We start from the raw sequence: 25420 nt of genomic DNA, 5'->3' as shown, positions 1-25420 counted from the left end.
TAAGTGTAGACCCTTTTGGTGGAATTCGGTGAATAAATTACGTTAAGGGAGACGAGATTGGCGCAATAGCTGTGATGATCGATATTGAGGAGTTGATCGCTACTAGGTAGGTAGGCATTCATAACAGATAAACAGACAGAGGCTTAGAAAAGGGGGGATGCAAATGACATCCCCTTTACGTAATTTGAAACAAATAAGCTTCTTTGCGATCTTCGGAACGGTTCTATTAAGATAAGTATCTGGGTCAGTGTAACAATCCCTGCGCAGCATAATGGAGATAAGTCTTCGGCTCTTAAATCTCCTTATTAAAGCGAGGGACCCTCGTACCAGATCCAACAAGTTACCTCTACTTAGTTATATCTACCTGCTTTTACTCGGATCATCCATTACATTATCAGCAAAATGGCCTCTGAATCTTCGGACAAGAAAGACATATGGTCGGCTGACGCCTACAGAACAACAGTTGCTCCCTTTGTGGCTGCTTTAACGAGCAAGGTTGTAGGATGGTTGGACCCTCAGCCGCAAGGTAGGCTTCTAGGATCCAGGGACCGCGGCATCAAACCCCAACTGACTTCCTTACCTTGACTTGCAGATGAAATTCTCGACGTAGGCTGCGGGGAAGGAGTTCTGACCGCCAGGCTTGCGCCACATGTGACACGGATTGTCGGAGTTGATGGCTCGCCCAATATGATCGAGTCATTCAACAAGACATTCCCAGATATCGATGCTCGTGTTGTGGACTGTCGATACCTTGACAAGGATGCAAGCTTATGCCAGGCTTCTTTCAGCAAGGTCTTTTCCAACGCTGCTCTGCACTGGATTCTCCGTGACGAGGCTACTCGAGCAAATGCTATCAAGGGCTGCTATGATGCCCTCAAGCCCGGCGGTCTTTTTGTCAGCGAGTCGGGTGGCCTCGGCAACGTTGCAGAGGTCCATGCAGCTATTATTGGATCCTTAGTTCATCGGGGAATCCCGGTCGATGTAGCAAGAAACGCATCTCCATGGTGGTTCCCAAGCCTCGAGGCTATGAAGGCTTTGGTAGAGGGACAAGGATTTCGGTGGATTAAAGGCGAAATAGAACTTCGGCAGACGGTGCTTACGGATCACCAAGGAGGCGGGATCGAAGGATGGTGAGAATTTCTTTTTTTTCTTATCTCCGCGCCACGAAAAAGCAAATCTTGCACCAGCTGACTAGGAACTACGCAGGGTTCGCCTTTTTGGCGCGGACTTTCTCGCACTTCTGCCTTCCGATGACGAGCGCGAAGCTGCAGTAAAGGAAGTGGTCGAAATATTGGAGGGAGTTGGGAGACGTCAGCACGATGGGGCATTTACTGTCAATTACATTCGGCTCCGCTTTGTAGCTCAGAAGGATTAGAATGGAAGCTGGTCTAGAATGTGTGATGCAACAGGGTATTAAGTAGGTATGTAGCAAGGTAGCTTGATCAACTGCCGGGTAGGATTCTACGTGCATTTGGCCCTCACAGGGTCTGTACCTGGTCGGATTTTGATAGAGCCATGGTAGGAATTCTTCAACAATGATCAACGATCTGGATAAATGATGAAATATTGCGTAAGCTAGAGGTAGGCGTAAGCTAAAGATGTGTGTTTTACGCCGTATTACCTGGATTCCGTGTTAGGTACTGCTACATATGCTATTATTGGGGCACGGTAGGCGTTTCCATATAAGATAGGTACCTACCTACCGGGTATCTACACGGTAGATAGGATACATAGGTATTGACTGTAAGATATCACTGGTTACTAGGTACTCAAAGGAGGAGAAATTCATGTAGGGCTCAAGCAACAATATTCCCCCTCTGACAAAGTCGGGTTCCTTTGCCTATTACATGGTTTAATATATGTAACGACTAGGTATACCGAGTAAACTGAACAACCGTGCAACCGTGCTGGCTCCTTATTGACCCGTTCGTAGGGCACGACTACGTACGTCTCAACTATCATCTCGGCTACCGGTGCTAGGTACCAACGGCGCCCGTGGTCCTGATTGCCATACATACCTAGTATCTAGGTACCTGTGTAAGAAAAGCGGTATACTGCATCGGAGTTCCTATCGAGGTTAGACTTGTCGATCACGGAAGGATGGACCGGGCGCCGAGTCCGGGGTCTCAGCCCAAGCACATGGAATCCCGGGGTCGGTTACTGCTTACCTACATCTTGCTCATCTTGTTCGTCATTTTCCTCTCGACACTAATAAATTTTGCCATTATATGCAAGCTCGGAACGTTCCTTACGATAAATGCTTGATGAAACTTCTCTTTACCTAGCAGCCTTCTATTAAAGTTCTCAAAAGTTTGGTTTGCTTTCGAATCCTATCCTTTCTCGCCACGCAATGGTTCGCTAGAAGTCACCAGATCCCCTGTTTCTGGTCCAATTGCATGTGGGTGGTATGTAAGTCGCGTTGGGATCCCTTTAAAAAAGCCCGAACCATTTACCTGGCATATCTACGCCACAGAAGGAATTATTGTAGACCTTACTGTCGTTCCCAAAAGGTATCAGAACAGGTTAATCAGAAAGAATCTTAGCACGGACCCTAATAGATGTGTCATATCTTTTACGCTCATTCGAATCGATGATGGACTTTCCAAAAGGAGCCAGATCGAAAGTTCCAAACATCGTGGGGTCGCGGGGGTATTGGTAAAGAGGCGTATTCTATCAATATTCCGACCGTGTATCTAAGTGAACCAAGACATGTCTCGGGTATCCACACGATTAAGTGGAACTTACTCTAGGCGAGCCCCTTTTAGATTGCGGGAGTAGTAAAAGATACACGCAACAGTCGCTTAGCTTTAGCAGAAGAGCGTATGGGAAGATAACTTGGAAGTAAATCTACTTGCCCAACTACTATTGCTGGAGTTTGGAAAGTGCAGTTTTCACCAATGCTATCCTCTGGGCGCTGGTTCTTCCATCTTATCCCTACGGCAGAAATTGTGGCTTTTGAAGATGCTAGCTAATTTATCTGAGACCCAATCGAAGCAAACCGACCCTTATACATGGTCAAAAGTATGTCTATCCTCTACAGAAGGGAACTGGACGCCTCAAATGCTCACAAGATTCCTAGAAACGAAAAGCCTTTGTGTTTATTGTGGGTGCTATTGCAGTTGCAAATAGTACACTTGGCTCAGCCTTACCGAGCGGAGCGGTCAATTTCATTGCAGAGGACTTTGGGATAACCAATAAACAGAAACTCACTCTACCTATCACCTGCTATCTCATCGGATATGTACTGGGTCCCGTTGTGTTTGGACCGTTGTCTGAGACATACGGCCGCCGCCCGATAACGCTAATAACTTTCGCATTTTATACCATCTTCACTTTAGCTTGCGCCCTAGCTCCCACCTTTGCCGCTTTAGTTGTCTTTCGGCTATTTGCGGGCGTTTTTGCTTCTTCACCACCTGCCGTGACGGGAGGTATCTATGCGGACATATACGCGGACCCTAAAGCTCGGGGGCGAGCTATGGCTGGGTTTATGGCTGTAGGTGTTCCTGAAGGATAGTGTTACCCGGCTAAACGTTTCACAGGTCACCACCCTGGGGCCGACAATGGGGCCCATAATGTCCGGGTATCTTTCCGTGATGGGTTGGAGATGGACATTCTGGGTTGCGCTGATTATCGTGGGAGCATCATGGCCCTTTCTGCTCCTCTTACCAGGTTTGTCGAACCCTACCTATCCAGCAATGAAAACGTGCCTATCAGACTTCTAATTCGGAGCAGAAACTTTCGGACCTGTACTACGACGCAAACAAACCTCAAACTCCACCAATACTGCGGAAACCCATGCCCTCGCATCGACACAGCTAACAAGGGAAAACTGGCAACACCTCTTCACCAAAGTACTGGCTAGACCAGTGAAGATGTTCTGTACCGAAAGCATCGTACTCTTCTCCTGTCTCTGTAGGTTATATTGAGAGTTTATTTTCATACTTGATATTTTGGGAGGATGGAGTTTGTATTACTTCTACTCTTTGGAGCCCTTGCAGTCCTTTTATGAGAACCTACTAACTCCCGTTGAAGACCTATCCCTCATTTATGCGATCTTCTACCTCTTTTTTGAGGCATATCCCATCATCTTCGAAGGAATGTATGGCATGACGCCCGGAGAATGTGGGTTAATGTTTCTTCCCAGTAAGTTAATCGGCAATTCCCGATAATATAACTATCTCACATCAATCTTTAGTCGCTATTGGTGCCCTGTTTTCATTTGTGATCTATCTTGCGTACGATCACATCTACCAGCGTGCCCAGGAGCAAGGTAAGCAATGGATTACAGTGGAGGAGTATCGTCGCCTACCACTTGCTTGTATTGGTGGCCCATTATTCTCGGGGACAATATTTTGGCTAGCCTGGACGGCCAAACCCTCGATACACTGGATCGTACCGGCCATCGCGGGCCTTCCGTTCGGAATTGGTTTCCTCTTGATATTCATGGCTTTGATCAACTACTTAGCTGATGCCTATGGCATCTTCGCGGCAAGCGCTTTAGCTGCCGCTAGTGGTACGAGAAGTGTCCTTGGAGCTGTCCTTCCCCTTGCTACAGATGACATGTACGGACGTCTTGGTGTGAGTTGGGCTACAAGCCTACTTGGCTTTCTAAGTTTGCTCATGGCGCTTATACCTTTCGCGTTTATAAGATTCGGACGTCACATGAGGGAGAATAGCAAGTTCAGCCAAGCACTAAAGGCATCAAACCCTCCGAATAAGTAGTACCTAGGTACCTAGGTACCTAGTATTATATCATAAGGTAGTCTACAGTACCGCTTATCCCTAGCTGAAGTTAGGTAAACAGGAATCACAAGAATTGGTACTGTATTCCAGATGATGTAAATCTTAATCCTCAGACATCATCCTGTATCCCTAGGTATATAAATTCACAGGCGCTATTAGGAAGGATTGGCAGAACACGAAAGCCTGATTCTGCCAAATAAATTCCGAGTTGGATTAAATTACCTACAAAGGGACCTGGCACCCTGAGAACATTCCTCTTCAAACAAACAAGACCCATATATTCACAATCTACCTAATAAGGTTAGTATGTAACCATCGCGGTGGTTAATTTCATATGTACGGCGCTTACGTGCACCTCGGTTCCCTACCGGTGACACTTTACTTAAGCTATCGCTAGCTAATGCATGTCAGACGGGAAGAACCTAAGACCCTTGAACACTATAATAAAGTACATGGATCTTTCGTCACATATTACATACGACTTACGCATTAGTTCAATGTCCGCAAAGGACAAAGATGGCAATATAGGACGACTGGCGGGTCGCGGGTCGCGGATCGCGTGTCGATGTCATCCTATACCAGTATTAACCCACACGAGAGCGAAAGACACATCATGCAGTATGTAGGTAGGTAGGCAGCAGTATGTTCTTGACGACTAGGACTGATATGATTTACGAAGGATTAGCTGAAAGGGATTAGAATATAAACAAAGATGAATCATACCTCACTCGAACAATACGACTCGGAAGTATTACTCCTTGAAAATATATCCTACTACAACACGATACCTACCTAGGTATTCATACCGTAAAGTATCGATTTCTTGAACATTGGTCTTTCTTCTTCAACATCTATTCAACCATGGGGTCCGTCACCGGAATTGTGGACGCGAATCTTGCTCCAGATAGTTCTAAGGGCGCTTTACCCACATCTGTGTCCCTCGAGACTGATGTTCGAAGTCAAAGGAAGACGTTTTCAGCCTACCAACACACAATTTACATGAACGGAGTTCGCGATGTTCTCCCCAATCTGACTACCAACCCAAATAACTGGGAGGCGGCAGCAAAAGCTGTCATGGAGCCCAGAGATTTCGACTATGCAAAGGGAGGTGCTGGGGCTGGCGAGACAGTCCAAAGAAACCGGGAGGCTTTCCAGAAGTGGAGCATTATCCCGCGAAGTAAGTCGATATCTCGCAATATTTTACCTGAAAAGATATTTGTTAACTGTAATACTGCAGTGGTCAGGGGGAATACGGAAAGGTCGCTAAAAGTGACCATACTCGGACAGGAGTGGCCTTCCCCTGTAGCTATTGCCCCGGTCGGCGTCAATAAGATATTCCATGCGTAGGGAACCATACCACCCGAGCCGAAAATCCCGTTTTCTAGATAGGCTAACATTTCCATACAGCGATGGAGAAACCGGCATCGCCCGCGCAGCAGGGACACTCGGTATCCCCTACGCTCTCTCAACATTCGCCTCCGAATCTCCAGAGGACGTTGCAGCAGCTCAGGACTCTACATGCAAAGACGGGCCCGCAATCCGCTGGCTCCAACTCTACTGGCCTCAGTCAGTCGACCAGGATGTCACGCGCTCGATTCTCAAGCGTGCCAAAGATGCGGGCTATACGGCGCTTGTCATCACCCTTGACATTTTCTCTATGAGTTGGAGACCCATGGACTTGGATAATGCATACTTACCCCTTTATAAGGGGGCAAGCACAGCATTGGGTTTCACAGACCCCGTCTTCCGCCGGAAGTTCCGCGAGAGATACGGACACGAGGTTGACGATGACGTGCTGAAGGGTGCTTTGGAGTGGGAAAATACCATTTTCCCAGGTAAGCCTCCTATAATTCATATACTGTCTCAAACCCCTGTCCCTATTGTTGTTTTCCTCAATTATAATATGGCCATGACTGGAATTGACTAACTTGGCAATTAGACATGGCTCATTCCTGGCACGAGCTAGAATGGCTTCGCCAAAATTGGGACGGGAAAATCCTAGTAAAAGGCATCCAGCACGCGACCGACGCCGAGCTCGCCGTGCAGGCAGGCGTTGACGGAATTATCGTTTCGAACCACGGAGGCAGACAATACGACGGAGCGCAAGGCTCTCTGGAAGCTCTACAAGAAGTTGCGCTTGCGGTCGGGGACCGAACCGAAGTACTATTCGACAGCGGCATCCGCACTGGCGCAGACATCACGAAGGCCCTAGCGCTAGGCGCGAAAGCCGTATTTGTTGGCCGACCGGTGGTGTACGGGTTAGGCGCCAGGGGCCAAGAAGGTGCCTTGCATGTTCTCCGATGCTTGCTTGCGGTGAGTGTGTCCATATTATCCTTCTTCATACCAAAGTTATAACTAACACAGCCGGTGTCTACAGGATCTGGAAATCAACCTTGCGATAACAGGCGTACGCAATGTGACGGATCTGAAGCCGGACATGCTGCGCCGGAATGCCTAGGTAGATAAATCGAGAAGATATTTTCGAGAGCATTTTAAGTAAATACCTAGATATTTATCAAGTTTATATAGTACGTGATCTCTATTCATGTGGTTTCTTAATTGACTCGTTGAATTGTGTGAGAAGTTATAAAAGCAAAAGAATTTCCCCGCCCCCTTTTTAGAAAAGGGGTTGGGGGTAACCATGCGGGGTCTGTGATTAGATAATCAACACACAGAGAGAAGTTATTCTAAAGCGTGGACGTGATAGTAAGTGAGACAGAATATAAATGTCTTTAGTTGTCTATTCTATCACGTACGACCATAGGATTTAGAAAGCTCGGGATCCCGTCCGCTCTCCCAGAGATAAGCTGGATACCGCCGGATTAGTAGTTGGGTCGGTGACGACCAGCGAATCCCCGGTGTTGTACGTTTTTTTTACTTTTTATTACCTTGATCAGATCTCTACTCCTTTCTCCTTGGAAAATGATTGAGAAACATCCTTTTTTCGCTTCGTTGCCTACGTACTTGGTGGGTAGTAAGGGCACAGCGAAAAGTTTCGAAACTTTCCTAAGCTGAATTATATCTGCGCTGTGGGGCGGGTTTTCATTAGTGGCTAACGCCCCTAAAGTATAGCGGCTAGCCACCAAGATTTAGCGGTTAGATCACTATTAGGCTTATTCGGCAGGTAAGAAATAGCGGGGTTAAAGGGGTCACCGCTAAGATCAGTTGAAAAGGAAGTCACGAAATTAGCAGTTTTAATCCTTTACCACATCTTTCTTGGTAGACATCAGTTAGAGTTGATCTCTACCTTATACTTTGACTTATAAATATCAATGCGATATAATGTTGTTTCATACAATAGGTCCAGCCAGAATAGCCGAATCTAAAGTCAAGGTGGTGCCGTTGATGTAGACCGCGCTAGGGCTGCACAGATATACGCAGGCTGATGCTACCTCGTCTGACTCGAGCGGTCGCCCTACAGCAGCAACCTTTTTGACGAACGCGGCCGTTTCTGGAACTCTCTGGAACTCCTCTTCTAACATCGGGGTTCTAATCCATACTGGGCATACCTGATTGCAACGGATACCAGCGGATTTATAGTCCATTGCTATGAATTCTTCAATCAGTATCTATTGAGGTGACCAGAAGTTATCAGCAGGATGCTTACCGCAAGCTCGCGTGAGTCCAGTGATGGCATGTTTGGATGTTGTATAAGGCACTTTGTTAGGGACTGCAACTAGTGCCATGGCCGAAGAGACGTTAACGATAGATCCGCGGCCAAGGTCTCGAGCGCCGTGTCTCTTGAGGGTGATTTGGGCCGGCTCTTGAGACTGCATGAACTTAGCCACGGCTCTTGTTACGAGAAATATGCCTTTAGTGTTGATTCCGAGAACGCGATCGTAGTCATCGGGATCGGTCTGGTCGAACGGGACATACTCCGCGACATCCACCTAATCACGATTCTTGTTAATATGTCTTCATTTTCCCATGGAAAGGATTTATCCAGCTTACTCCAGCAGCGTTGATACAATAATCGATTCTACCAAACTCCTTCGCTGTAAGATCGATCATTCCTTGCACTGAATTGACATCTACCACGTCCACTTTCACTGACAGCGCCCGATACGTCGGTGACAATGCTAGGGCTTTGCTAGCCTCGGCGACTTTGGTGGCCGCTTCATAATCAATATCGGCAAATAAGATACCTTTCGCACCCGCCTCAGCGAATGATAGGCCAACCTCTTTACCAACTCCGCCGGCTGCCTGTACCCGATAGTTAGCATAAGCAGATGAGAAGATGATTGCGCATTACTTACTCCAACCACAATGGCGAAACCGTTTAGCTGAAATTGTGCCATATTGTTCATGAAGCACTATTAGACACAGAGAATATAGCTTTGAAATGATAGCTATCAAAAGAAGAAAGTTAAGAAAAGCAGTGTAAGAAAACGGACATCGTCTTGATTAATACCTCTGATGACGTCTCGTTCATGATTGGCATAGCACACACTCTAACCGGAGATAAGCGGGAGTATCGGCCGGCTTATAGAGTAATACTCACCTACTAACAACCAACATATCCAAAACCCCAGCCAATGAGACTTGGGGGGGTTGATGGATTTGGCATCGCTCCAGCGTGTGAAGTGGGAATCGGTATAGCCACGTATTTAAGTATCAAGGCACAGTCGAATTATAATAGAATAAGATAACTCCGGATTCCCAAATCCTACCTACTAGGTATCCCCCATTGAAATCATTAGGTAGGTAGGTAAAATTCCACAAGAGATCCCTGATCAATATCCTGATGCGCGCGCGCTATTGTCAATTACCTAAGTCAGCAAGCACGTAGCTGTCGCTAGGAGAAACCGCACTACATGTGCCAAGCTTTGATATGGCCTGGCCGTGATTAATAATCTCCTTAAGTCAAATAGCGTGATACTGGTTGAGTAAATGGGTGTCACGTGATCAGAAAGGGGGCAGTCTCCAGGCACTGTAGATCCTCTGTACCTACTCATAGATTCAGATAACTGTATTCTTTTCGGAAGAAACTTCGACTCAATTAGACATTAAAGTTTCCTAGAAGATGTTATGTTATTTATCATTTCTCATGAGGGGAGCCAACATATCAATTTCCCCATCGACGCTGAGACCACTACACATCCTCCATTCGATCTCAGCACCCCCCTTTCCCCACAAGGTTTGTTTATCCTCCAACACAATGGGTGCCCTAACAACGACATTAGCTGTAGCTTATAGATAGGATATGTTTCAAATCTACTTACCCCTACACAGGCTGCGTAGCGTACTAAAGTGTCAGGGAACGGGGTGCCACCATTAGCATCAGGCCAGGGAGTACGGAGGCACAAGTCAGTGTCAGCTGGGTCAGGCTATACAAGATCGAATCAGTCAGCGCGAATTATAGGGGCATAGATATGGTTATTAGGCATACCTGAACACAAGCCTGCTTTATACATTTGCAGGCGCATTGAGGCCGGTTGAAAGGATCGATGACATAACCGTCATCGCCCTCGATGAGAACGCAGACGTTACTCGGTGCTCTTTCGGCCAGCAACCCCTTTACCGGACCAACGGGGCTGGAGACTGCGCATGTTGCCAGTACCAAGGCGCTCAAGATAGATGGCACGTGCATCTTGGAGGAGATGAATAGCCTTATTGTGTTGAGAGGTAGTCGGCTGCGAAGAATGGACGAGCGAGGCTTAGGGACTCACATATTCAGATCTGGAGAAGAGCCATCATGACTCCATATTTATAAAGGACAAGTCCGCGGCTTACCAATACATAGTGAGCTCATGACGTGAAGTCGATATCAACATGCAATATAGGCAGGCCTCTATCCGGAGCATCACTAAAGAAACCCGAAGAAGGATTTGCAATCTTAAAATGTCGCCGAGCCGTCAGGTCTACGCCGCAACCTTGCGTCCGGCCGTGACTCGCGATCGCCTCGTAGAGCGAAATTAGGTTGATATAGAGCCATAAACAGCTATGATACAGCTGCCTAAATGAGTCCGGGTATCGCCTGTATGATCAGTGTGACGGTATAGGATTATGCCAAGATATCGTGGTAATCTAGAAGAGTGGCGCAGTCTGGGGATGAATGTTCAGCTGAGAACCTCGGGGTCATCTACGCAATGTCCGTGCGCTCTTACGGGGCAGCACCATTATACGGGCGGACATCAAGAACTATTCGGATAGAATACCGTAAGGAAATAGGCACGGTAATACGATAGCATTGGCAATGATATGCCGGTGTGAGGTGAGAGTTGTTAGTATGGGAGCTGCCTAGATCAGTCATTGAAGTAGGGTAGTTTCGGATGATCATAAGATTTCAACGTTAGGCTTCACTTATCTCTCCGAGAGCCGAAGGCAATCCGGAGAATGTGTTGGTATGCTCTTGAGACAATATACCCCAGCCAAGTCAATGTCCTGTCAAGACTGACTATCACGCGCAAAAAACTCCCTCACTGAAGTCAACCCGAATTCGGTAGCGGCCGTCTCGGCAGAAAGACCAGTAGGTACATCGCTTGCCCATTTCTGGGCCGTAAGTTGAATGCTAGGTCCCATTTTCGCACATTCGTCGTCTGTATAAGGCTCGAGAGTAACCGGCTTCCCAAGACCTTTTTCAATCTCTTTTGCCAGTTCCCCGATCGTCAAATTCTCAGCTGCGAGATCAATCTCCTTATCGAAATACTTCGCTGGGTCCGACAGGGCCTTTGCAACTACTTTTCCTACGTCTGTGCCGTCGATCCAGCCTACTTTCGCCTTGGGATCGTAGGCCGTCCTTAAGACCTTCCGCTCGTCGAAACCTGGGAAACAGTATTGGCTGGATGGCGGCGTAAGATTTTGCATGAATGTGGCCGGCCTGATAATAGTCCAGCGCTGAAAGCCGGAGCCCCGCACGATATTCTCGATCTCGTGTTTGTCGAGCCAATAATTGTACATAAGGTTGTCAGGACCCCATCCGGGGATCTCCTCGTGTTGACCCGTTTTCACGACTGTAGAGCAGAAAACCCAGGGTACAGAGGCGGCTTGGGCGGCTTTGGTGAAGTTCTTCGTGTACTCGACGTTGGACGGCACCCCTTGAGGTCGGGTTCCAGGAAGGTTAAGAAATGCGGCATCCACATTTTGCATTCCTCTACTTAAAGACTCTACATCGTCTAAAGATCCTTCGACAAGCTTTGCACCTAGATCTGATAATGATTTAGCAGCCTGGGACGAGGGATCTCGTACGAGAGCATAGACGACATGTCCATCACGAAGACAGTTTCGTACGACCCCTCCGCCTTGAACGCCGGTAGCAGTCGTGACGAAGATTTTTGACGGAGACATGTTTATATTGATGTGGAAATGTAGAGAAAAGATGAAGCATAAAGTTGTGAAAGAGATAGTTATCATGCAAAGATGAGGCTGTAAGCTCTATGGTATATATTGCGCAATGTTAACCAGTAGCACCGTTGACTGGCTGGGGACAGTTAAAAGCGGGCCTCGTCCTAAAAAGGGGGCTTGGAAACTAAAATTTGAAGCTTCAAAATCGTTGCTGAACAATTCGGTAACACGGTAGAATTCGGTTTCCGAAATAGCCAAGTAGCCGTTAATAAGTGGCCGAGTCACTCTCTCATAGATAGCTTCGCCCTCTCATGCTAGATTCGGTTAGGGTCTTTAGGCTTATTTGCTTGAAATCGAGAAAGACCACTCATGTAGGGGAGGGTTCTCGTAGTCGCGGATTATGCTGGCGATGAGCCATCTTCTCGGCATCTACTGGCTCTAGAGTGGAAAGTTCTGGGCGTTTCCTCTTGAGACACTTGATGTCTTCTTGTAAATCCATTTTATCTAAAAGATTCCATCATGCTATCTCCTTTAAAACAAGTATTAGGGGGTTGTTAAAGGAGGAATAATGATAAAATTTAAGCTAAAACTTGTGAAATATCTTTAGTGTTTATAGAAGTAGAATTCGAGGTTTCGGGGGATGATAGTGGATGAGCATGATTAGCGTAGCGCTATCACGTTAGAACCCCGCTAAATTATAGGGCCAATCGTCATTCAAACGATTCAATTCAAGAAGGCGGGGCATAGAAAGTCTCTATTGAAAAGCACGGACCTTTTAATTCAACGAGAACTTGAGAGCTTCACCACTCATTATTGTACATCACTTTGCTTACAGCTACTGGACAAACGGTTCTCTGGATGGTTCTAAGTCGTTTTACATGATATCTATTAAGAGGAGGTTGTTGCACAATGTGTGATAGCCGCGCACTTTAATGGTGAACGTGAACCGCGGATCATACACCAAGGAAAGTAATCAACACTCATTGTTAGCAAAATGCTGCCACCGCGCACTGTTCTACGGCGTCTCGTCATCCTCCGACCCTCGAAACCTTCATCGATCACTTGCTCTACCACCCGACTATTCACCAAAAATACCAATCTCGCATACGGAGGGCGACCGCAGCTTCCATTCCTATCCGTCCCATTAACCAGGAATCAACAATTCCGATATCTGACGACTGAGAGGAAGCGATGGCTAGTCAGTGAGGTCTGCCGTGGATTGCAGTATACTGTCATTCTCTGGTTCGTCGGCGGCTCATTTATTCTTGTCTATTGGGCCGTACAACAAGATTGGTTGGAGACAAAATACCCAACCCCAGACGAATGGGGGTTCCGGACCCGATTGCGATTCAGACTTGCGAGATGGGTTCCCGATCAGATAGACTCCGCGGAAACCGATTGGGTCACAATTGGAAATTACATCAATAATGTTCTCGAGAGATTAGAGGATGAGACAATAGATGGCAATGGATTGAAGCCCGTGGTAGATAACACCGAGGGGGAGTCACAGGCGGCAACTGCATACGATATAACAGCAAAGAGTGAACCATGGAGAAGGGGTTACTATGAGGCACTGATGTTATGTGCCAAGGCAGCCGAGAATCTCGATGATCAGGTCGTAGACAAAAGCCGACACTTAGTATTCCCAGCCGACCAGATAATAGGACCTTCTAACCCTAACCCGAAGCCTATCCGCCATGGCTCGCCGAGTGCTCCCATCGAGCAAGATTGCGAATCCGCGTTCGAGAAGCCTAGTGTTCTGTACCAGAAGATCTTAGCTACGAAAGGATTCACATTCAAACAGAAGATGGATGCCGCGTTAGAATATGCCTCATTTCTAGATTTCAGGGGATCATCCGAACTTGCCTCTGCCATGTACGATAAGGCATTAGCGCTAGCCACGGAAAACTCACCACGCCCATACGATATCAAAGCCTACGTACTTCAAGATGTCACACACCACCCATCCGCAAACCTCCTCAACACACTTACCGCCCTAGCCACCCACAAAGCTCGAAACGGCGACATCACCACCGCCCTCCCCATCCTAATCTCCATCCTCCGCGCCCGCCGATCCCTACCCCACCCACAGCCCAACAGAAAACCAGCGACCGAACAAACCAAAACCTCGATCTGGTCTATCTGGAACGTAGTCGGCCTAGTCCGGCGCTTTATCTACACACCAGTGTACCCTCCGCCCCCACCCGACGGTTCCGCCCCGCCCGTCCGCGACGCAAAGGAGCTCTGCGAGGAAGCTGGTCTGAACTTATACATTGGGGAGATAATCTACGCATCTTCTTCCAAGGCCGGTAGTCGCGAAGACGGGCTCGCATGGACGCGCGAGGCCATCGATCTCGCGGAAGAGCAACTACACAGGCTTAACAACAGCGATGATATCGACGCCAACGAAAGCGACGACGATGGCGCCAAGGCCGATGCTAAGAAGACATGCAAGGAGTGTCTAGGAAGCGGACTCGACAATTGGCGCACCATGGTCGCAACACTGGCGCGAGAAGAACGAGATAGGGAGGCCCAGGAGCCGGCTAAGACGGGCAGCGGCTGGTTAGCGGGATTATGGGGCGAGGGGACCGTGGACCAGGTTATGCGAGGCCGATGGGCGGCGGAGGAGAATGTGGTGAAGGAGCGGACGAAGAGGGCGATGGAGGTGCTGGAGGATATTGAGGCGCCGAAGGCTGGGTTCTTGTCCTTGTTCACTGCGTGACGAAATGTGGGGTATAAAGAGAGGGGTTACATATGGGGAAAGGGGTATCCTGTCTGCGTACAAAATCCGGGATGTATTCCGCGTTGACGACCTAATGCCATGGACTTTTCGGAGGAGAAAGCTAGTTCCATACGCAATTCTATGGCTCTGGTATCACGGCACATATCCCTTGGATCTATCTCAGAGATGAAATGTATGCTGTGGAAGGTGGGCATTTACAACACAAACGACGAAATCAAGGAATTCCGGAGGCCAGTATTTTCGATAATACGGAGACACGGTGACCTATTTATTATGCACGGGGTCGAGTACTCTCGCTGGTGGGATGTATGTAAACTGTTACTGTTAGGATACTGTACGTTGCAAACCTGTCCATGCCGTTACGCTAGTAAATACGATTAAGCTTCAAAGCATCAGCCATTTTTTTAATTCACTTGCTACCTAGTCATAGCATGACTGTGACCTGTATACCAGATCCCGGAAGCTAGAATCCACTTTTACGATCGCCTTGAGCTACTCGAAAGCAAAGGATCGAAGTGGTCTACCTAGTTCTCGCCCTCTCCATCCTCCATACTGCTGTTTCGAGCTCGCAAAGCTTTGGGACGTTCCACAAGAATCAGACGCGGTTGACCAGCTACAGCCTTGTCCTCACCCAGCTCCTTAGGTTCATTTTCGACCCCAGCCTCCTGTGCCTTAACCTCCCGCAACTCATTCTTCTCTCCGCCACCAGCCGATGCCTCGGTCGGCCACTCGCCCCAATCGGATTCACACTCATCAAGGAAAGGATCGGCGAAGGTGACGTGATACTCGGGGTTCAAGTACTCTTCGCCCTCTGGCGTCATGGCTACTTCCTGTAGCCAGTCAAGGACGATGTCGCGGGCCATAATCAAGGTCAGCTCAGTGTAATGATCCGAGCCGCTGCTGAAGACAGGACAGCCTTGTTCGGTGAAGGTCCTGGTCTTGGGATTGCCGTCGGGACCCGAGAGGACCATGCCCACGGGTTCGGTGGAGGTTGCGTAGGCGCGAGCTCTCTATATAGGGTGGGTTTCATGTTAGATTTTGACACATGGGTAATAGATAGGGGAAGTTGAAAGGAAACTTACGTTTCTCAAGATCACCTTCACAAACTCCTCGTTCTGCAACTCGTACGCGGGAACCAAGCCTCCGACGAGCGCAAGGCACTTGATACGGTTCTTCCACTCGTCTTGTTTAGTCAGCAGATCCAAATACTTCTCGACGCAATCAGCACCATCGCCCACACCGATAATATCGATTGTCGCGGCGTCGTCGACGAAGTGCGGGATGACGTGTTTGAACATGTAGGAAATATGGCGCATGGTATTCTCGTTACCTTCGACTAGGTTCGCATCGGTGATTAGATTGCCGTTGTGCACGGCGCTCTTCATGGGTACCCCATCGAAGGCGACGCGAGCTAGCGTGCGGGTGCCCTCGGGCCACCATATGAGCTCAGCGGTGTTGGCGAGGATGATTCCGGGTGGACTCATGTCCGTGGACGAGCAGCTCTGCTGTTGAAGCGCGGAGACGATGGATACCATGGATCCTTTGTTCACGCCGCCCTGGCCGCCGATGACGCGGTGCGCGAGGACGCCGAGGTCTTGGTGTGTCTCGCCGAAGATGACGACGACGCGCGATGCGGAGGCGATGTCCTTGCTAACGAAGATAGGAACATGGGGCTTGGTAGTGTCTTCCGTGCCTAAGGGGAGAAGCTCTTTCTTCATGCCAAGTTTTTCCAGACGCTCCCAGATGACACCTTGGATGGCCACTGGATGTTTTTTGTGTTAGTCAAGGGCGCACTTGCTTTTGGGGTTGGCAGAGCAGATCTACATACTGTTCATGGCGAAGCGTTGACGTTCATTCCATCGCGGATTACGGTTCAGGAAGAACTTGAAATAGTTGTTCGGATTGTCGATGGCTCGGACTTCGTCATCTTCATTGATGAAGTAGCTACGGAGGAAATTTTGTCAGCGAGGTTTCCTCCGTATTGGGGTGAGAGTGAAAATGAAGTTCCACAATGTACTACTTACCCAAGCTCCTTCATATCAACAGGAAAGTGCGGGTCCTTTGGTAGACCACTCCACTTACGTCTGAACATATTGATGTGTTGATTGAAGATGGAGCAAGGTGGTGATTCTATTATTCTTGTTGTTGTTGTAAGGTGGGAGAAGCAGGACCCTAGACCCCCAAGATTTGATATGCGGTTTCTGTGTAGACCTGTGGATGAAGGACCAAGGTGTGTATAGTCACCACAATCAACGCAGCTCAATTTCAATGTTATTTTCCAGGCTGCCAACCTAGTTATTACTTAGCTAGGTCAGATATCATTCCACTAGCTTTAAGCATAAGGAAATGAAGGTGAGGTAGAAGTAATGTTCCAAGCTGAAAACCTTGGAAATATTGAATTGACAAACAAAGCTCAAAGTGCTCGTTTGCATTAGAGGACTGGGGAAGGTAAAGGAAGTTGCAGACCAGGTGATATCCGCATTACGCACCGGGACACAATTCCTTCTAATAACTGAATATTAGTCACCTTTTACCTGAGATAGGTTTATACTATCGCATTATCGTCGTAAAAGCCAATATTCCGGACAGCAATTAACAGTATGAAATATGGCACCTACAAACCCCTGCACGTAAGAATTCACCTGCCATGTCTTCATTCCACATAGACACGGCCGCAGCCAGAACAACTAATGTAGGGAATTTATTCATTTATGTCGTCGTAAAAATACAATGTACACCCGAGATTCGCAGTCTGATCAAAAGCCGATGTAGCTTGACCATACTACCTAGGAGGTAGGTATCTAGTAGGTATCCTGCGACAACCGCCACTGGTAGGTTCGGCCTTACCAACTGGCCTTTTTCACACCCGGGATATTACCAGCTAAAGCCTGCATCCTAAAATTATACTGCGCAAAGAATTAGCACTTTTCTGTCCCTTAAGTTACTAGGTATGTGGGTGGTATAACCTACTCTCGAGAGTTTGAAGTCGCGCAATATACCTCTTCCTTTACCACCCAGCAGACATCGTCCTCGGATTTGTGTTGGTCGGGTGTAGCAGTGCATCTGTGTCAGCTGCAGTTGGGCTTCGGCTCTTGCTCGCGGAGGCAATGTGGTGTTTCGGATGATATATCTCAGGGCTTGTCTGTTCAATTGCACAGCTAGTATTAGAATCGAGACACCAAAATGAGTAGATTTACATCTTTGCGCACCTCTCAGGCTCGAATTTAGCGTATGCCTTTCTCTTAGAGTGATCTCTAATTGTCTTGATATTGACGAAGCAGCCAATGTCGAGCTTCTTGGCCCGGAACATCGACATCTTGGCGGCGTTGACGAAACTTGGTCCTTGGCGTCGTGAATTGATTCAAGGCTGTAGAATTTTTGGAGTCGTTCCTTAATCCGCACTTTTTGCGTGGTGAAATTCAGCAGCTGGGAACAGCCGCCGAGGGAAAGCTATGACGTGCCTGAAAAGGACTAGCGGTTCAAAAGCTCCGCGGGTCCACTCTTTCAGGGGTGCCATTGTATCTAAGTACTTTAAGGACGTCAACCACATGCAGCCTTGAACAAAAGCATCATCTATGACGTTTACGTGTTCGCTCCTGCAAACAATTTTAAGATGAGCAGAACTTTACGGAGCGCTAAGAAAAGTGCGCAAGAATGTACCTGCCAAAGTAATTAACATCGGTAAAGAAGAGATCTATATGACGTAGGTACCTTGGTCCCAGGTATGTAAGTGTAGGGAACAGGCAGACAGACAGACAGAGAAACCGTTTATAAGAATGAAATCTGAAGGCCTTATTCTTCAATGCTCAGTTACATTTCCCACAACTTTTTTTCAGTGAAAATTACCTAAATTCTAATCTCACAAATTTCAAACGTCACGCATATTCACCATGTCTGGCTACTCCAACGTCGGCCAAAGTTCCGTGTATCAGGACGGCGATCAAAGGAACCTGAAGAAATCCGAAGAACCAAGTCGTCCCCGATATGAGGAGGGTGTTGAAAATTCCCACCTTCCTAACGACTCTAGTTAGTCGCTCCTCCTACTTCTGTTACCCAGGTCGTTCCTTCGTACACTAACCACAACTATTACAGAGGATGAACGATCCATTGCCAACCGTCTGGCCAACGAGGAGGTACGACGCACGCACCACTGCCACCTACCCATTATTCATGACCAAGAAATTAACATTTCCTAGCGCAAACTAAATCGCGAAGAAGACAGCCCAGAAACCAAAGCATTAAAGCAAGATCCGACATTACCAGTAAGCCACCCCTGGTCATTAGAGTACAGAACTCTCAACTCATTCCTATTATAGGCCAAGTTACACGGCAACGAACCATCCAAAGGTGCCAAGGTAGACGCCGATCTGCAAGCAGAGGAGGAGGAATACCTGCGACGGAAGCATAAGAAATAAATCTATCGGCATCTGGAGCACCCCTCGCCGTCATTATTTACGGATATAGATAGCCCATCTATAATCAATCTATAGTCCTCCTATAGCGCTCCTATAGTAATCCCATAAAACATCGGCGGACGAGAAAAAAATTTCAAAAATCCTTCAAAATTGAGTCTCAAATATGCAGCCCGGTATGGGCACTGGTCTAATGTACCTGCTGAACAATGGTATTGCACAATAAGTCTCACAACTTTGCCCCATTTGCTCTCCTTTTCTCTCTCTCCTTATCTTTTAAGAGTCTTCTCAAAATCTTTCCACTCGGGCTCTTCGGTATCACGTCGATGAATTCAATTCCACCCTTCAACCACTTGTACCTGGCCTTATGATCTTCGACCCATCTGTTGATTTCTCTAGAGACTTCTGCATCTGGTTTCGATGTTGCCATAGCCGACTTAACAACAAATGCCTTGGGTACCTCTCCGGATCCTTCGTCCGGAACGGGGATGACTGTGCAGTCATTGACGTCTGGGTGGCTCAGGAGGTGAGCTTCTAGCTCAGCTGGAGCAACTTGGTGGCCCTGAATGGCTACTGTTAGCACTTATGACACTTCTATATCAAGGCTAAAATCGGAGGAAGCGCCTAACCTTGACTTTGATCAACTCCTTCAATCGGTCTACAACGGATATATGCTCGTATCCGGACGGTGATTTCGTGACAATTGCAATATCTCCAGTCCGCATCCAACGACCATCTTGATCCCACACATAGGCCTCGGAGGTAGCTCTTTCATTGTTCAAATAGCCAAGAGTTACAGCGGGCGACTGGACCCAAAGTTCTCCGCGCTTGTCGTACTCCGTAATCTCTTGGCCGTCTTCACCTATCAACTTAGCCCGACATGCAGGTGCGAGAGAACCTGACGTTCCCACCAGTACGTCGTTTTCGCCAGTGCTTGCAACGACAGTGCTCGTCTCAGTCATCCCATATCCTTGGCCGACCTGCAAGAACGGAAACGCTTTAACCATTTCTTCATGCGTTTCTGCACCGAGCGGCGCAGCCCCTGTGTAGACAAACCGAAGACTGCTAAGGTCGTACTTGGAGCATAATTGTGGGTTCCGGATCATCTGGATGACGATAGGAGGGACCTAGGAACTTGATTAGCATCAGCCAGCCGCATTAGGAGTAAGTGGCCCGTACAATATGTATGAACTGAATTTTAAACCTCTGGATAGTTTCTAATAGGGCTGTAAGTTCAAATTTCGGCAGGATGATTGTTTCGTCTCCTCGGTAAGTTCCGGCTTGCGCTATTACTACTAGTCCGTAGATATGGCTGAACGGGAGGAGGCCAAGCTGAACTTGGGTTTCAACGCCTTTCATTTTCCTTCCTTTGTCGTCGTGCCATCGGATCTGCATCACGTTGGCAATCACGTTTCTATGTGCAATCATGACTGCTTTCTATTTCAATAGTTAGCGTCTAACAATCCATGAAGGCGTGGCAGAGACAGCTTACAGGAAGACCAGATGTACCACTTGAGTAACATAGGTAAGCAACCTGTCGAGCACCTTGCCCCTTAGACCAAATTAGAGGCTCCAGTTCCGGAAGCGACTTTCCCTCCTCAATTAGATCGTCCAGTGACTTAAAGGGGACTGGATCGAATTGACCGGGCAACTGCAATATAAACACTTTATCATCTGGGATGCTACAGGCTCTTGATGCTTTTAGGGCCGTTTCAAGGAGCGGGATGCACGTGAAGAGTGCTTTGGCACCAGATGACTTAAGTTGATGTTCTAACTCGGTGGCAGAGTACATAGCATTGGCAGGTGTTACGATGCCAGATAGACGGTGTACTGCGAATGTCGACATCATGAAGTCGATCTAAAATGAATGTCAATTTATATCCCGTCAAACCATCAGCATCGTTCGGCATACCGAGTTAAAGGAAAATAATCCGACAACCTTGTCCCACGGCGTCTCCTCGTTAGCCCTCCAACCCAAACGTTTGGCCAATGACCTCGCTAATAGCTGGTATCGCTCAGTCATCTCAGTAGCCGTATAGGTTTTCCCCGTGACGCCGCAAGTGTAGGGGTTTCGTGATCTAGCGAGCGGTTGCCTGCCATATCTCTCACTGCTCCAAAATTCGTGGAGAGGGATTGAGTCGGGAGGGTCTAGAAAAGTCTCGTAAGTACCATTGCTGTCTTCTGTGAGATATGGCATAGAACTCACCGAAGGGTAACTGAGGTACCCAAGCCGGCGGGGTAAATACCATCGTAGCGATTACCGACGGATTGGAGTGCGTGTACAATTGTTACAATGTATGTGTGAACCGCGTAAGCGTTCGAGAAATTTGGGAAAGAACCTTGAAGGTAAGAAGTTTTACAACACTCGTAAACAAAAAGCCTTTGGCAAGACGATGACAAAGGGAAGCTGACGCCAGAAAGAAGTACGGTTATTAGCCCCGGTCAACATCGGCGCGAATTTGATGAGCAGCCATTGTGCGACTTGTAGCATGCCGAAGAATTGGCCGTTGCAGTATGGTTCGTCAGTTCGTACCTCGTAGTATCGAGCTAACCTCGAAGAATTCAACTACTCCCCACTTGACCATTGTTTCTTGGTACCCTAGTCGGTAATAGAATAAAACCCCTAGATTCCGTACTAGTTACCGTACTTGGCAACCCCAGATTAATATACTGGGCATGTACTAAAAGATACAATCCAATCACATCCAATTCGATCTCTATTAAGTTTACCTACATGTAGTATCTGCTTCCATTGAATTGGCTCCTTCCTTCCAATCACTCGTCAAGCAACTTTTCGAGAGTTTCTCATACATAAACCTTCCATTCCCCACAGTGTGTATAGCGGATTACATCTTCTCTCCTCCCCGATTTAAGACCTCGGGCTCGTTCGGTTGGGGAGTTTTGCGATCCACAGTTTACCGAGGGCGCTAGACCCCAGCCCCAGAAATGGCAGGATATCCCTGTCCAGCAAGCCACTGTCACATTCTTAGCATTGGGGTATCCCGATTAGCCAATAGGAGAATTCCTTGAGATCGCTAATCAAAGGCTGGTTGAGGATCACGGAGTATGGTTACCCCTGTCTCATCCTTCGACGTCACCTAGCTCCAAGGCCATGGCTTGAGCCTCACCGGCCACATGTTGATTAACAAGGAAAGATTGATAGGTACTTGGTACCGAGAGGAGGATTTCTAATATAATTGGTGAATGAAACCTACGAACTACGTCGACGTAGCCAGTAGAATGGGCTGAAAGTCCAGAGGTACTCAGCTTCTCATCGCAAAGTTTTTTATCAACAACCACGAATATTATCGTAAAATTTATTTATCGCGTATCAAAAATATTTACCTACGCCGTACTCAAACTACAAGCAATAGGTAGTTCAATGCCTCAAACAAATTACGCAAGTGGTTAGTTTTAAGCCCCTCAACTCATAGGTGACGATCGAATTAATTCTGAATTATTTACACGATCCTCCATAAGACGGTATATATATACCTACTAAATACCTAGGTAGGTAGGTACCTATTCAATAGAAACAACCCGTCTGTGTTACCACACCTACGCACTCACAAGTTTACCTGTTGCTTCAACTCAGCCTGCCCTCCAAACTTGTGGGGGCTTCCTAGTCCCCCACCCAACTTCCTATAATTAATCCATCCTATGATCTAACCAAGGGCTTTTATGTTCTTCGTCTACCTATTTAACTATTCTGCTCTTCTCACATTCCTCTCCATCAACAATAAGAGACACCTGGATAAAGTCAAAAGCATTACATCCGCGTATTGTTATAGATTTCCAAAGCTTTACAACCAATAAAATCAATGCCTGGTAGATGCCTAGGTACCTAGACGAAGCGAGTACAACTACAAGATCCCACATTCCACGCTGATAAGTTACTAGAGTTTTATTCTAAAGGCACCGTCAAACATCTACCACTTTTAGTGAGCTGTTGGTTGTTGTCTTCCAGGTGGTTCCAACCTTTACCTCAGTATATGTTTTTCTTTGGATATCTTTAGTTACCTACTTATGACCACTCTAGCACGGCAAACCTACCCACCCACGTATTTTTTTAGTTGACTGTGTGAGCATTGGCGTCTACCCGCAAAGCACGATAGTGTCATCCGACACTACCCATACCTACCTAGGTACCAACAAATTGACTTCCTATGGAAATGAACTCAGGCGATACCACAATATTTCGACAATCCATATATCCCACCCTTCACCTACCTAGGCTAGCAATATTCCGAAAGAGATATTAAAATGTTGTTAGTTGCAGGTGCGTATCTTTTATTTACCTATTAAGCTAAGTAAACCTCATTTCTCGTCACCGTATCGTACAAAACTACCTAGCTACTAAGAATTATTAAATACATAAGTACCTAATGCCCAAAATTATAACATTTTCTCAACACAAATAAACTGATACCTACTAGGTAGATTAATAAGACAATCCAGATATTAGAAATCTATATAGATCTGAGGTTCAGATCCTTATCTCCTCTAAGACACCTGCAATCGAGCTTCGTGTTTTGTATTCATGGAAGTTGGTGGGAGGTTTGAGTTTGGGTCCCTACTTTTGCATAGGACCTTGATTGTCACTGGCAAGTTTATAAAACCAAGCCAACTTGGACATACTATAGGTAGGTTTAACTTGATATATATAAAGGAGAAGTATCTACCTTCATATTTGACCTTCTGCGTCCTGTAAACTAGAGCCATCTTCTGCAAGTAGTGCTTTGGTTTTTGCTGCCGACTTAGATCAAACACAGAACGATAACAGAGGGAAACGTCTAGGGATATTATACTTCTCCCATGACACACGGCGGACTATCGAAAAATACACAGCTGAGCTAAATAGCTATACATTCGAACCTAACTATATATATACCTTCCTACCTACCTACCTAGGTACCTAGTACCTTATATATGACTGATCCCCCGGTTAATCACTTCTCCTATACACCTAGGTACCTACCTAGAGAGATATTAGCTGATAATATGAAATATAACCCCGATTTGTTGTAATGGCTCCTTCCTTGAAGTCAAATTTGTCATTCTATTTCTCAACACCCCACATATAATAGATTCCCTACCTAAAGTCTTAGCTTCCTATATCTTCATCATACTTACATTGAACAACTACTTAATTCTTCCGCATCTTTCTACGAACTCGTGTCACATATCAATCTAAAATACCCGATCTTTCTTACCAGATCAATAGAACCGTTAACTCCTATTTGCTTTACAGTTACCTAGTACTCATAATAAATCTTCTCTTCCACAATACATTCTAATCATATAAGGTGGATAGGTACCCGGTGGTCGACGCCAGTCAACACGGCGTACACTTATTACTATTGCCAGAACAGAAAATTTGTTTCAAACGGGTACAGACTGTAAGTTCATATTCCATATTCCCCTATGAAGTATCGTCTCCAGTTGGCCTACGCATCAAGTCTTTTCCTTTACCTTTCGAATCCCCACAAGAATGACATGGTACCCAGTAAATTTGTGGCTCTTGTCGACTTCTATCCGAGGAAGGCACATTCATTTCATCCCATCCATACCCATCCAATTTCAGTTGCTTAACTTCGATGAAAAAATTGGCAGGCACAATCTTGTTCTGTCTAGTTGTTGATCCACCCACTAGTATATAAATCATCCCCCCCCTCTTCTCAAGTCCTAACTTGATTCTCTTCCCACCAATTCATCCAACTTTATTCTTCTCAATCATACCTACTACACATACATACACGTACCTAGAGAGATCCATTGCCCTTCTCAATCCTTCAACGTCTTATCTTCAAGTCTATCTTAACCTTTAACTTACTTCAAGACCTTACTTCTTCATTCGTGACTCTATCTCACACTTAACCTCTCAATCTTCTCCTCCATTATTTGATACCTTACTGCAGATACCACACAGGTAATTTTCTCAGCTTGTTCTTCATGATTCATGTTCAGTGATATAGCATGTCTTACTCTCTACCTACCCAGCTTCCCTTCACTCTTCCAATATCTTCCCTGGAATTACAACATAATACCTCTCTTCTATAACATCCCGCAATCGAGAGACCAACCCCATCCACCACCAATCAACACAATTCACATCATCGTCCATAACATCTTCCTCTTTCTATATTTTCTACCTAGAGTCTACTAGGTGTTAGGAAGTGTGGGGGGGGGGGGGGGGGGGGGGGGGGGGGGGGGGGGGGGGGGGGGGGGGGGGGCGGGA

The 25420-nt window shown here is 46.9% G+C and overlaps 11 protein-coding genes across 11 annotated transcripts; 5 read left to right on the top strand and 6 right to left on the bottom strand.

Moving 5' to 3' along the window:
• Window positions 1–291: 291 nt before the first annotated feature.
• Window positions 292–1548, top strand: GGS22DRAFT_165770 (S-adenosyl-L-methionine-dependent methyltransferase). Its single transcript, XM_047961747.1, has 3 exons — window positions 292–526; window positions 593–1130; window positions 1207–1548. The coding sequence occupies exons 1-3, from the start codon at window positions 403–405 to the stop codon at window positions 1373–1375; spliced, it is 831 nt and encodes a 276-aa protein (XP_047817508.1). The 5' UTR covers window positions 292–402; the 3' UTR covers window positions 1376–1548.
• Window positions 1549–2692: 1144 nt separating this feature from the next.
• Window positions 2693–4722, top strand: GGS22DRAFT_194932 (major facilitator superfamily protein; the record flags this gene model as incomplete). The annotated part of the gene is made up of 6 exons (XM_047965585.1): window positions 2693–3021; window positions 3080–3493; window positions 3540–3669; window positions 3733–3912; window positions 4033–4143; window positions 4196–4722. Exons 1-6 carry the CDS (start codon window positions 2962–2964, stop codon window positions 4720–4722), a joined length of 1422 nt encoding a protein of 473 aa, XP_047817507.1. The 5' UTR covers window positions 2693–2961.
• An 882-nt stretch (window positions 4723–5604) lies between these two features.
• Window positions 5605–7201, top strand: GGS22DRAFT_189643 (FMN-dependent dehydrogenase; the record flags this gene model as incomplete). The annotated part of the gene is made up of 5 exons (XM_047964878.1): window positions 5605–5920; window positions 5981–6086; window positions 6151–6578; window positions 6683–7056; window positions 7121–7201. The coding sequence occupies 5 exons, from the start codon at window positions 5605–5607 to the stop codon at window positions 7199–7201; spliced, it is 1305 nt and encodes a 434-aa protein (XP_047817506.1).
• Window positions 7202–7949: 748 nt separating this feature from the next.
• Window positions 7950–9086, bottom strand: GGS22DRAFT_165766 (NAD(P)-binding protein). The gene is made up of 4 exons (XM_047961746.1): window positions 9000–9086; window positions 8695–8946; window positions 8351–8633; window positions 7950–8290 (listed from the first exon to the last, which is right to left on the bottom strand). The coding sequence occupies exons 1-4, from the start codon at window positions 9048–9050 to the stop codon at window positions 8034–8036; spliced, it is 843 nt and encodes a 280-aa protein (XP_047817505.1). The 5' UTR covers window positions 9051–9086; the 3' UTR covers window positions 7950–8033.
• A 706-nt stretch (window positions 9087–9792) lies between these two features.
• On the bottom strand, window positions 9793–10731 carry GGS22DRAFT_24263 (uncharacterized protein). The gene is made up of 3 exons (XM_047966587.1): window positions 10133–10731; window positions 9966–10070; window positions 9793–9910 (listed from the first exon to the last, which is right to left on the bottom strand). Exons 1-3 carry the CDS (start codon window positions 10331–10333, stop codon window positions 9887–9889), a joined length of 330 nt encoding a protein of 109 aa, XP_047817504.1. The 5' UTR covers window positions 10334–10731; the 3' UTR covers window positions 9793–9886.
• Window positions 10732–11130: 399 nt separating this feature from the next.
• On the bottom strand, window positions 11131–12030 carry GGS22DRAFT_189640 (NAD dependent epimerase/dehydratase; the record flags this gene model as incomplete). Its single annotated transcript, XM_047964877.1, has 1 exon — window positions 11131–12030. One exon carries the CDS (start codon window positions 12028–12030, stop codon window positions 11131–11133), a length of 900 nt encoding a protein of 299 aa, XP_047817503.1.
• A 764-nt stretch (window positions 12031–12794) lies between these two features.
• Window positions 12795–14762, top strand: GGS22DRAFT_24247 (uncharacterized protein). Its single transcript, XM_047966585.1, has one exon. It carries the CDS (start codon window positions 13022–13024, stop codon window positions 14747–14749), a length of 1728 nt encoding a protein of 575 aa, XP_047817502.1. The 5' UTR covers window positions 12795–13021; the 3' UTR covers window positions 14750–14762.
• Window positions 14763–15129: 367 nt separating this feature from the next.
• GGS22DRAFT_24253 (Arb2 domain-containing protein) lies at window positions 15130–16965 on the bottom strand. Its single transcript, XM_047966586.1, has 4 exons — window positions 16795–16965; window positions 16599–16714; window positions 15853–16532; window positions 15130–15780 (listed from the first exon to the last, which is right to left on the bottom strand). Exons 1-4 carry the CDS (start codon window positions 16860–16862, stop codon window positions 15295–15297), a joined length of 1350 nt encoding a protein of 449 aa, XP_047817501.1. The 5' UTR covers window positions 16863–16965; the 3' UTR covers window positions 15130–15294.
• A 496-nt stretch (window positions 16966–17461) lies between these two features.
• On the bottom strand, window positions 17462–18166 carry GGS22DRAFT_165759 (glucocorticoid receptor-like (DNA-binding domain)). The gene is made up of 3 exons (XM_047961745.1): window positions 17980–18166; window positions 17741–17912; window positions 17462–17676 (listed from the first exon to the last, which is right to left on the bottom strand). The coding sequence occupies exons 1-3, from the start codon at window positions 18084–18086 to the stop codon at window positions 17614–17616; spliced, it is 342 nt and encodes a 113-aa protein (XP_047817500.1). The 5' UTR covers window positions 18087–18166; the 3' UTR covers window positions 17462–17613.
• A 494-nt stretch (window positions 18167–18660) lies between these two features.
• On the top strand, window positions 18661–19185 carry GGS22DRAFT_189636 (uncharacterized protein; the record flags this gene model as incomplete). The annotated part of the gene is made up of 4 exons (XM_047964876.1): window positions 18661–18796; window positions 18863–18903; window positions 18967–19032; window positions 19087–19185. 4 exons carry the CDS (start codon window positions 18661–18663, stop codon window positions 19183–19185), a joined length of 342 nt encoding a protein of 113 aa, XP_047817499.1.
• A 131-nt stretch (window positions 19186–19316) lies between these two features.
• GGS22DRAFT_165758 (acetyl-CoA synthetase-like protein) lies at window positions 19317–21655 on the bottom strand. The gene is made up of 6 exons (XM_047961744.1): window positions 21389–21655; window positions 21095–21330; window positions 20675–21040; window positions 20362–20619; window positions 19812–20309; window positions 19317–19744 (listed from the first exon to the last, which is right to left on the bottom strand). The coding sequence occupies exons 1-6, from the start codon at window positions 21429–21431 to the stop codon at window positions 19412–19414; spliced, it is 1734 nt and encodes a 577-aa protein (XP_047817498.1). The 5' UTR covers window positions 21432–21655; the 3' UTR covers window positions 19317–19411.
• Window positions 21656–25420: the final 3765 nt, after the last annotated feature.

This window comes from Annulohypoxylon maeteangense (genome assembly GCF_022496945.1).
Source record: "Annulohypoxylon maeteangense strain CBS 123835 unplaced genomic scaffold GGS22scaffold_11, whole genome shotgun sequence".
In the NCBI taxonomy this organism is placed as follows: domain Eukaryota; kingdom Fungi; phylum Ascomycota; class Sordariomycetes; order Xylariales; family Hypoxylaceae; genus Annulohypoxylon; species Annulohypoxylon maeteangense.
Note: the sequence above shows the minus strand (reverse complement) of the source record. Positions and strands in the feature narration are given on the sequence as shown.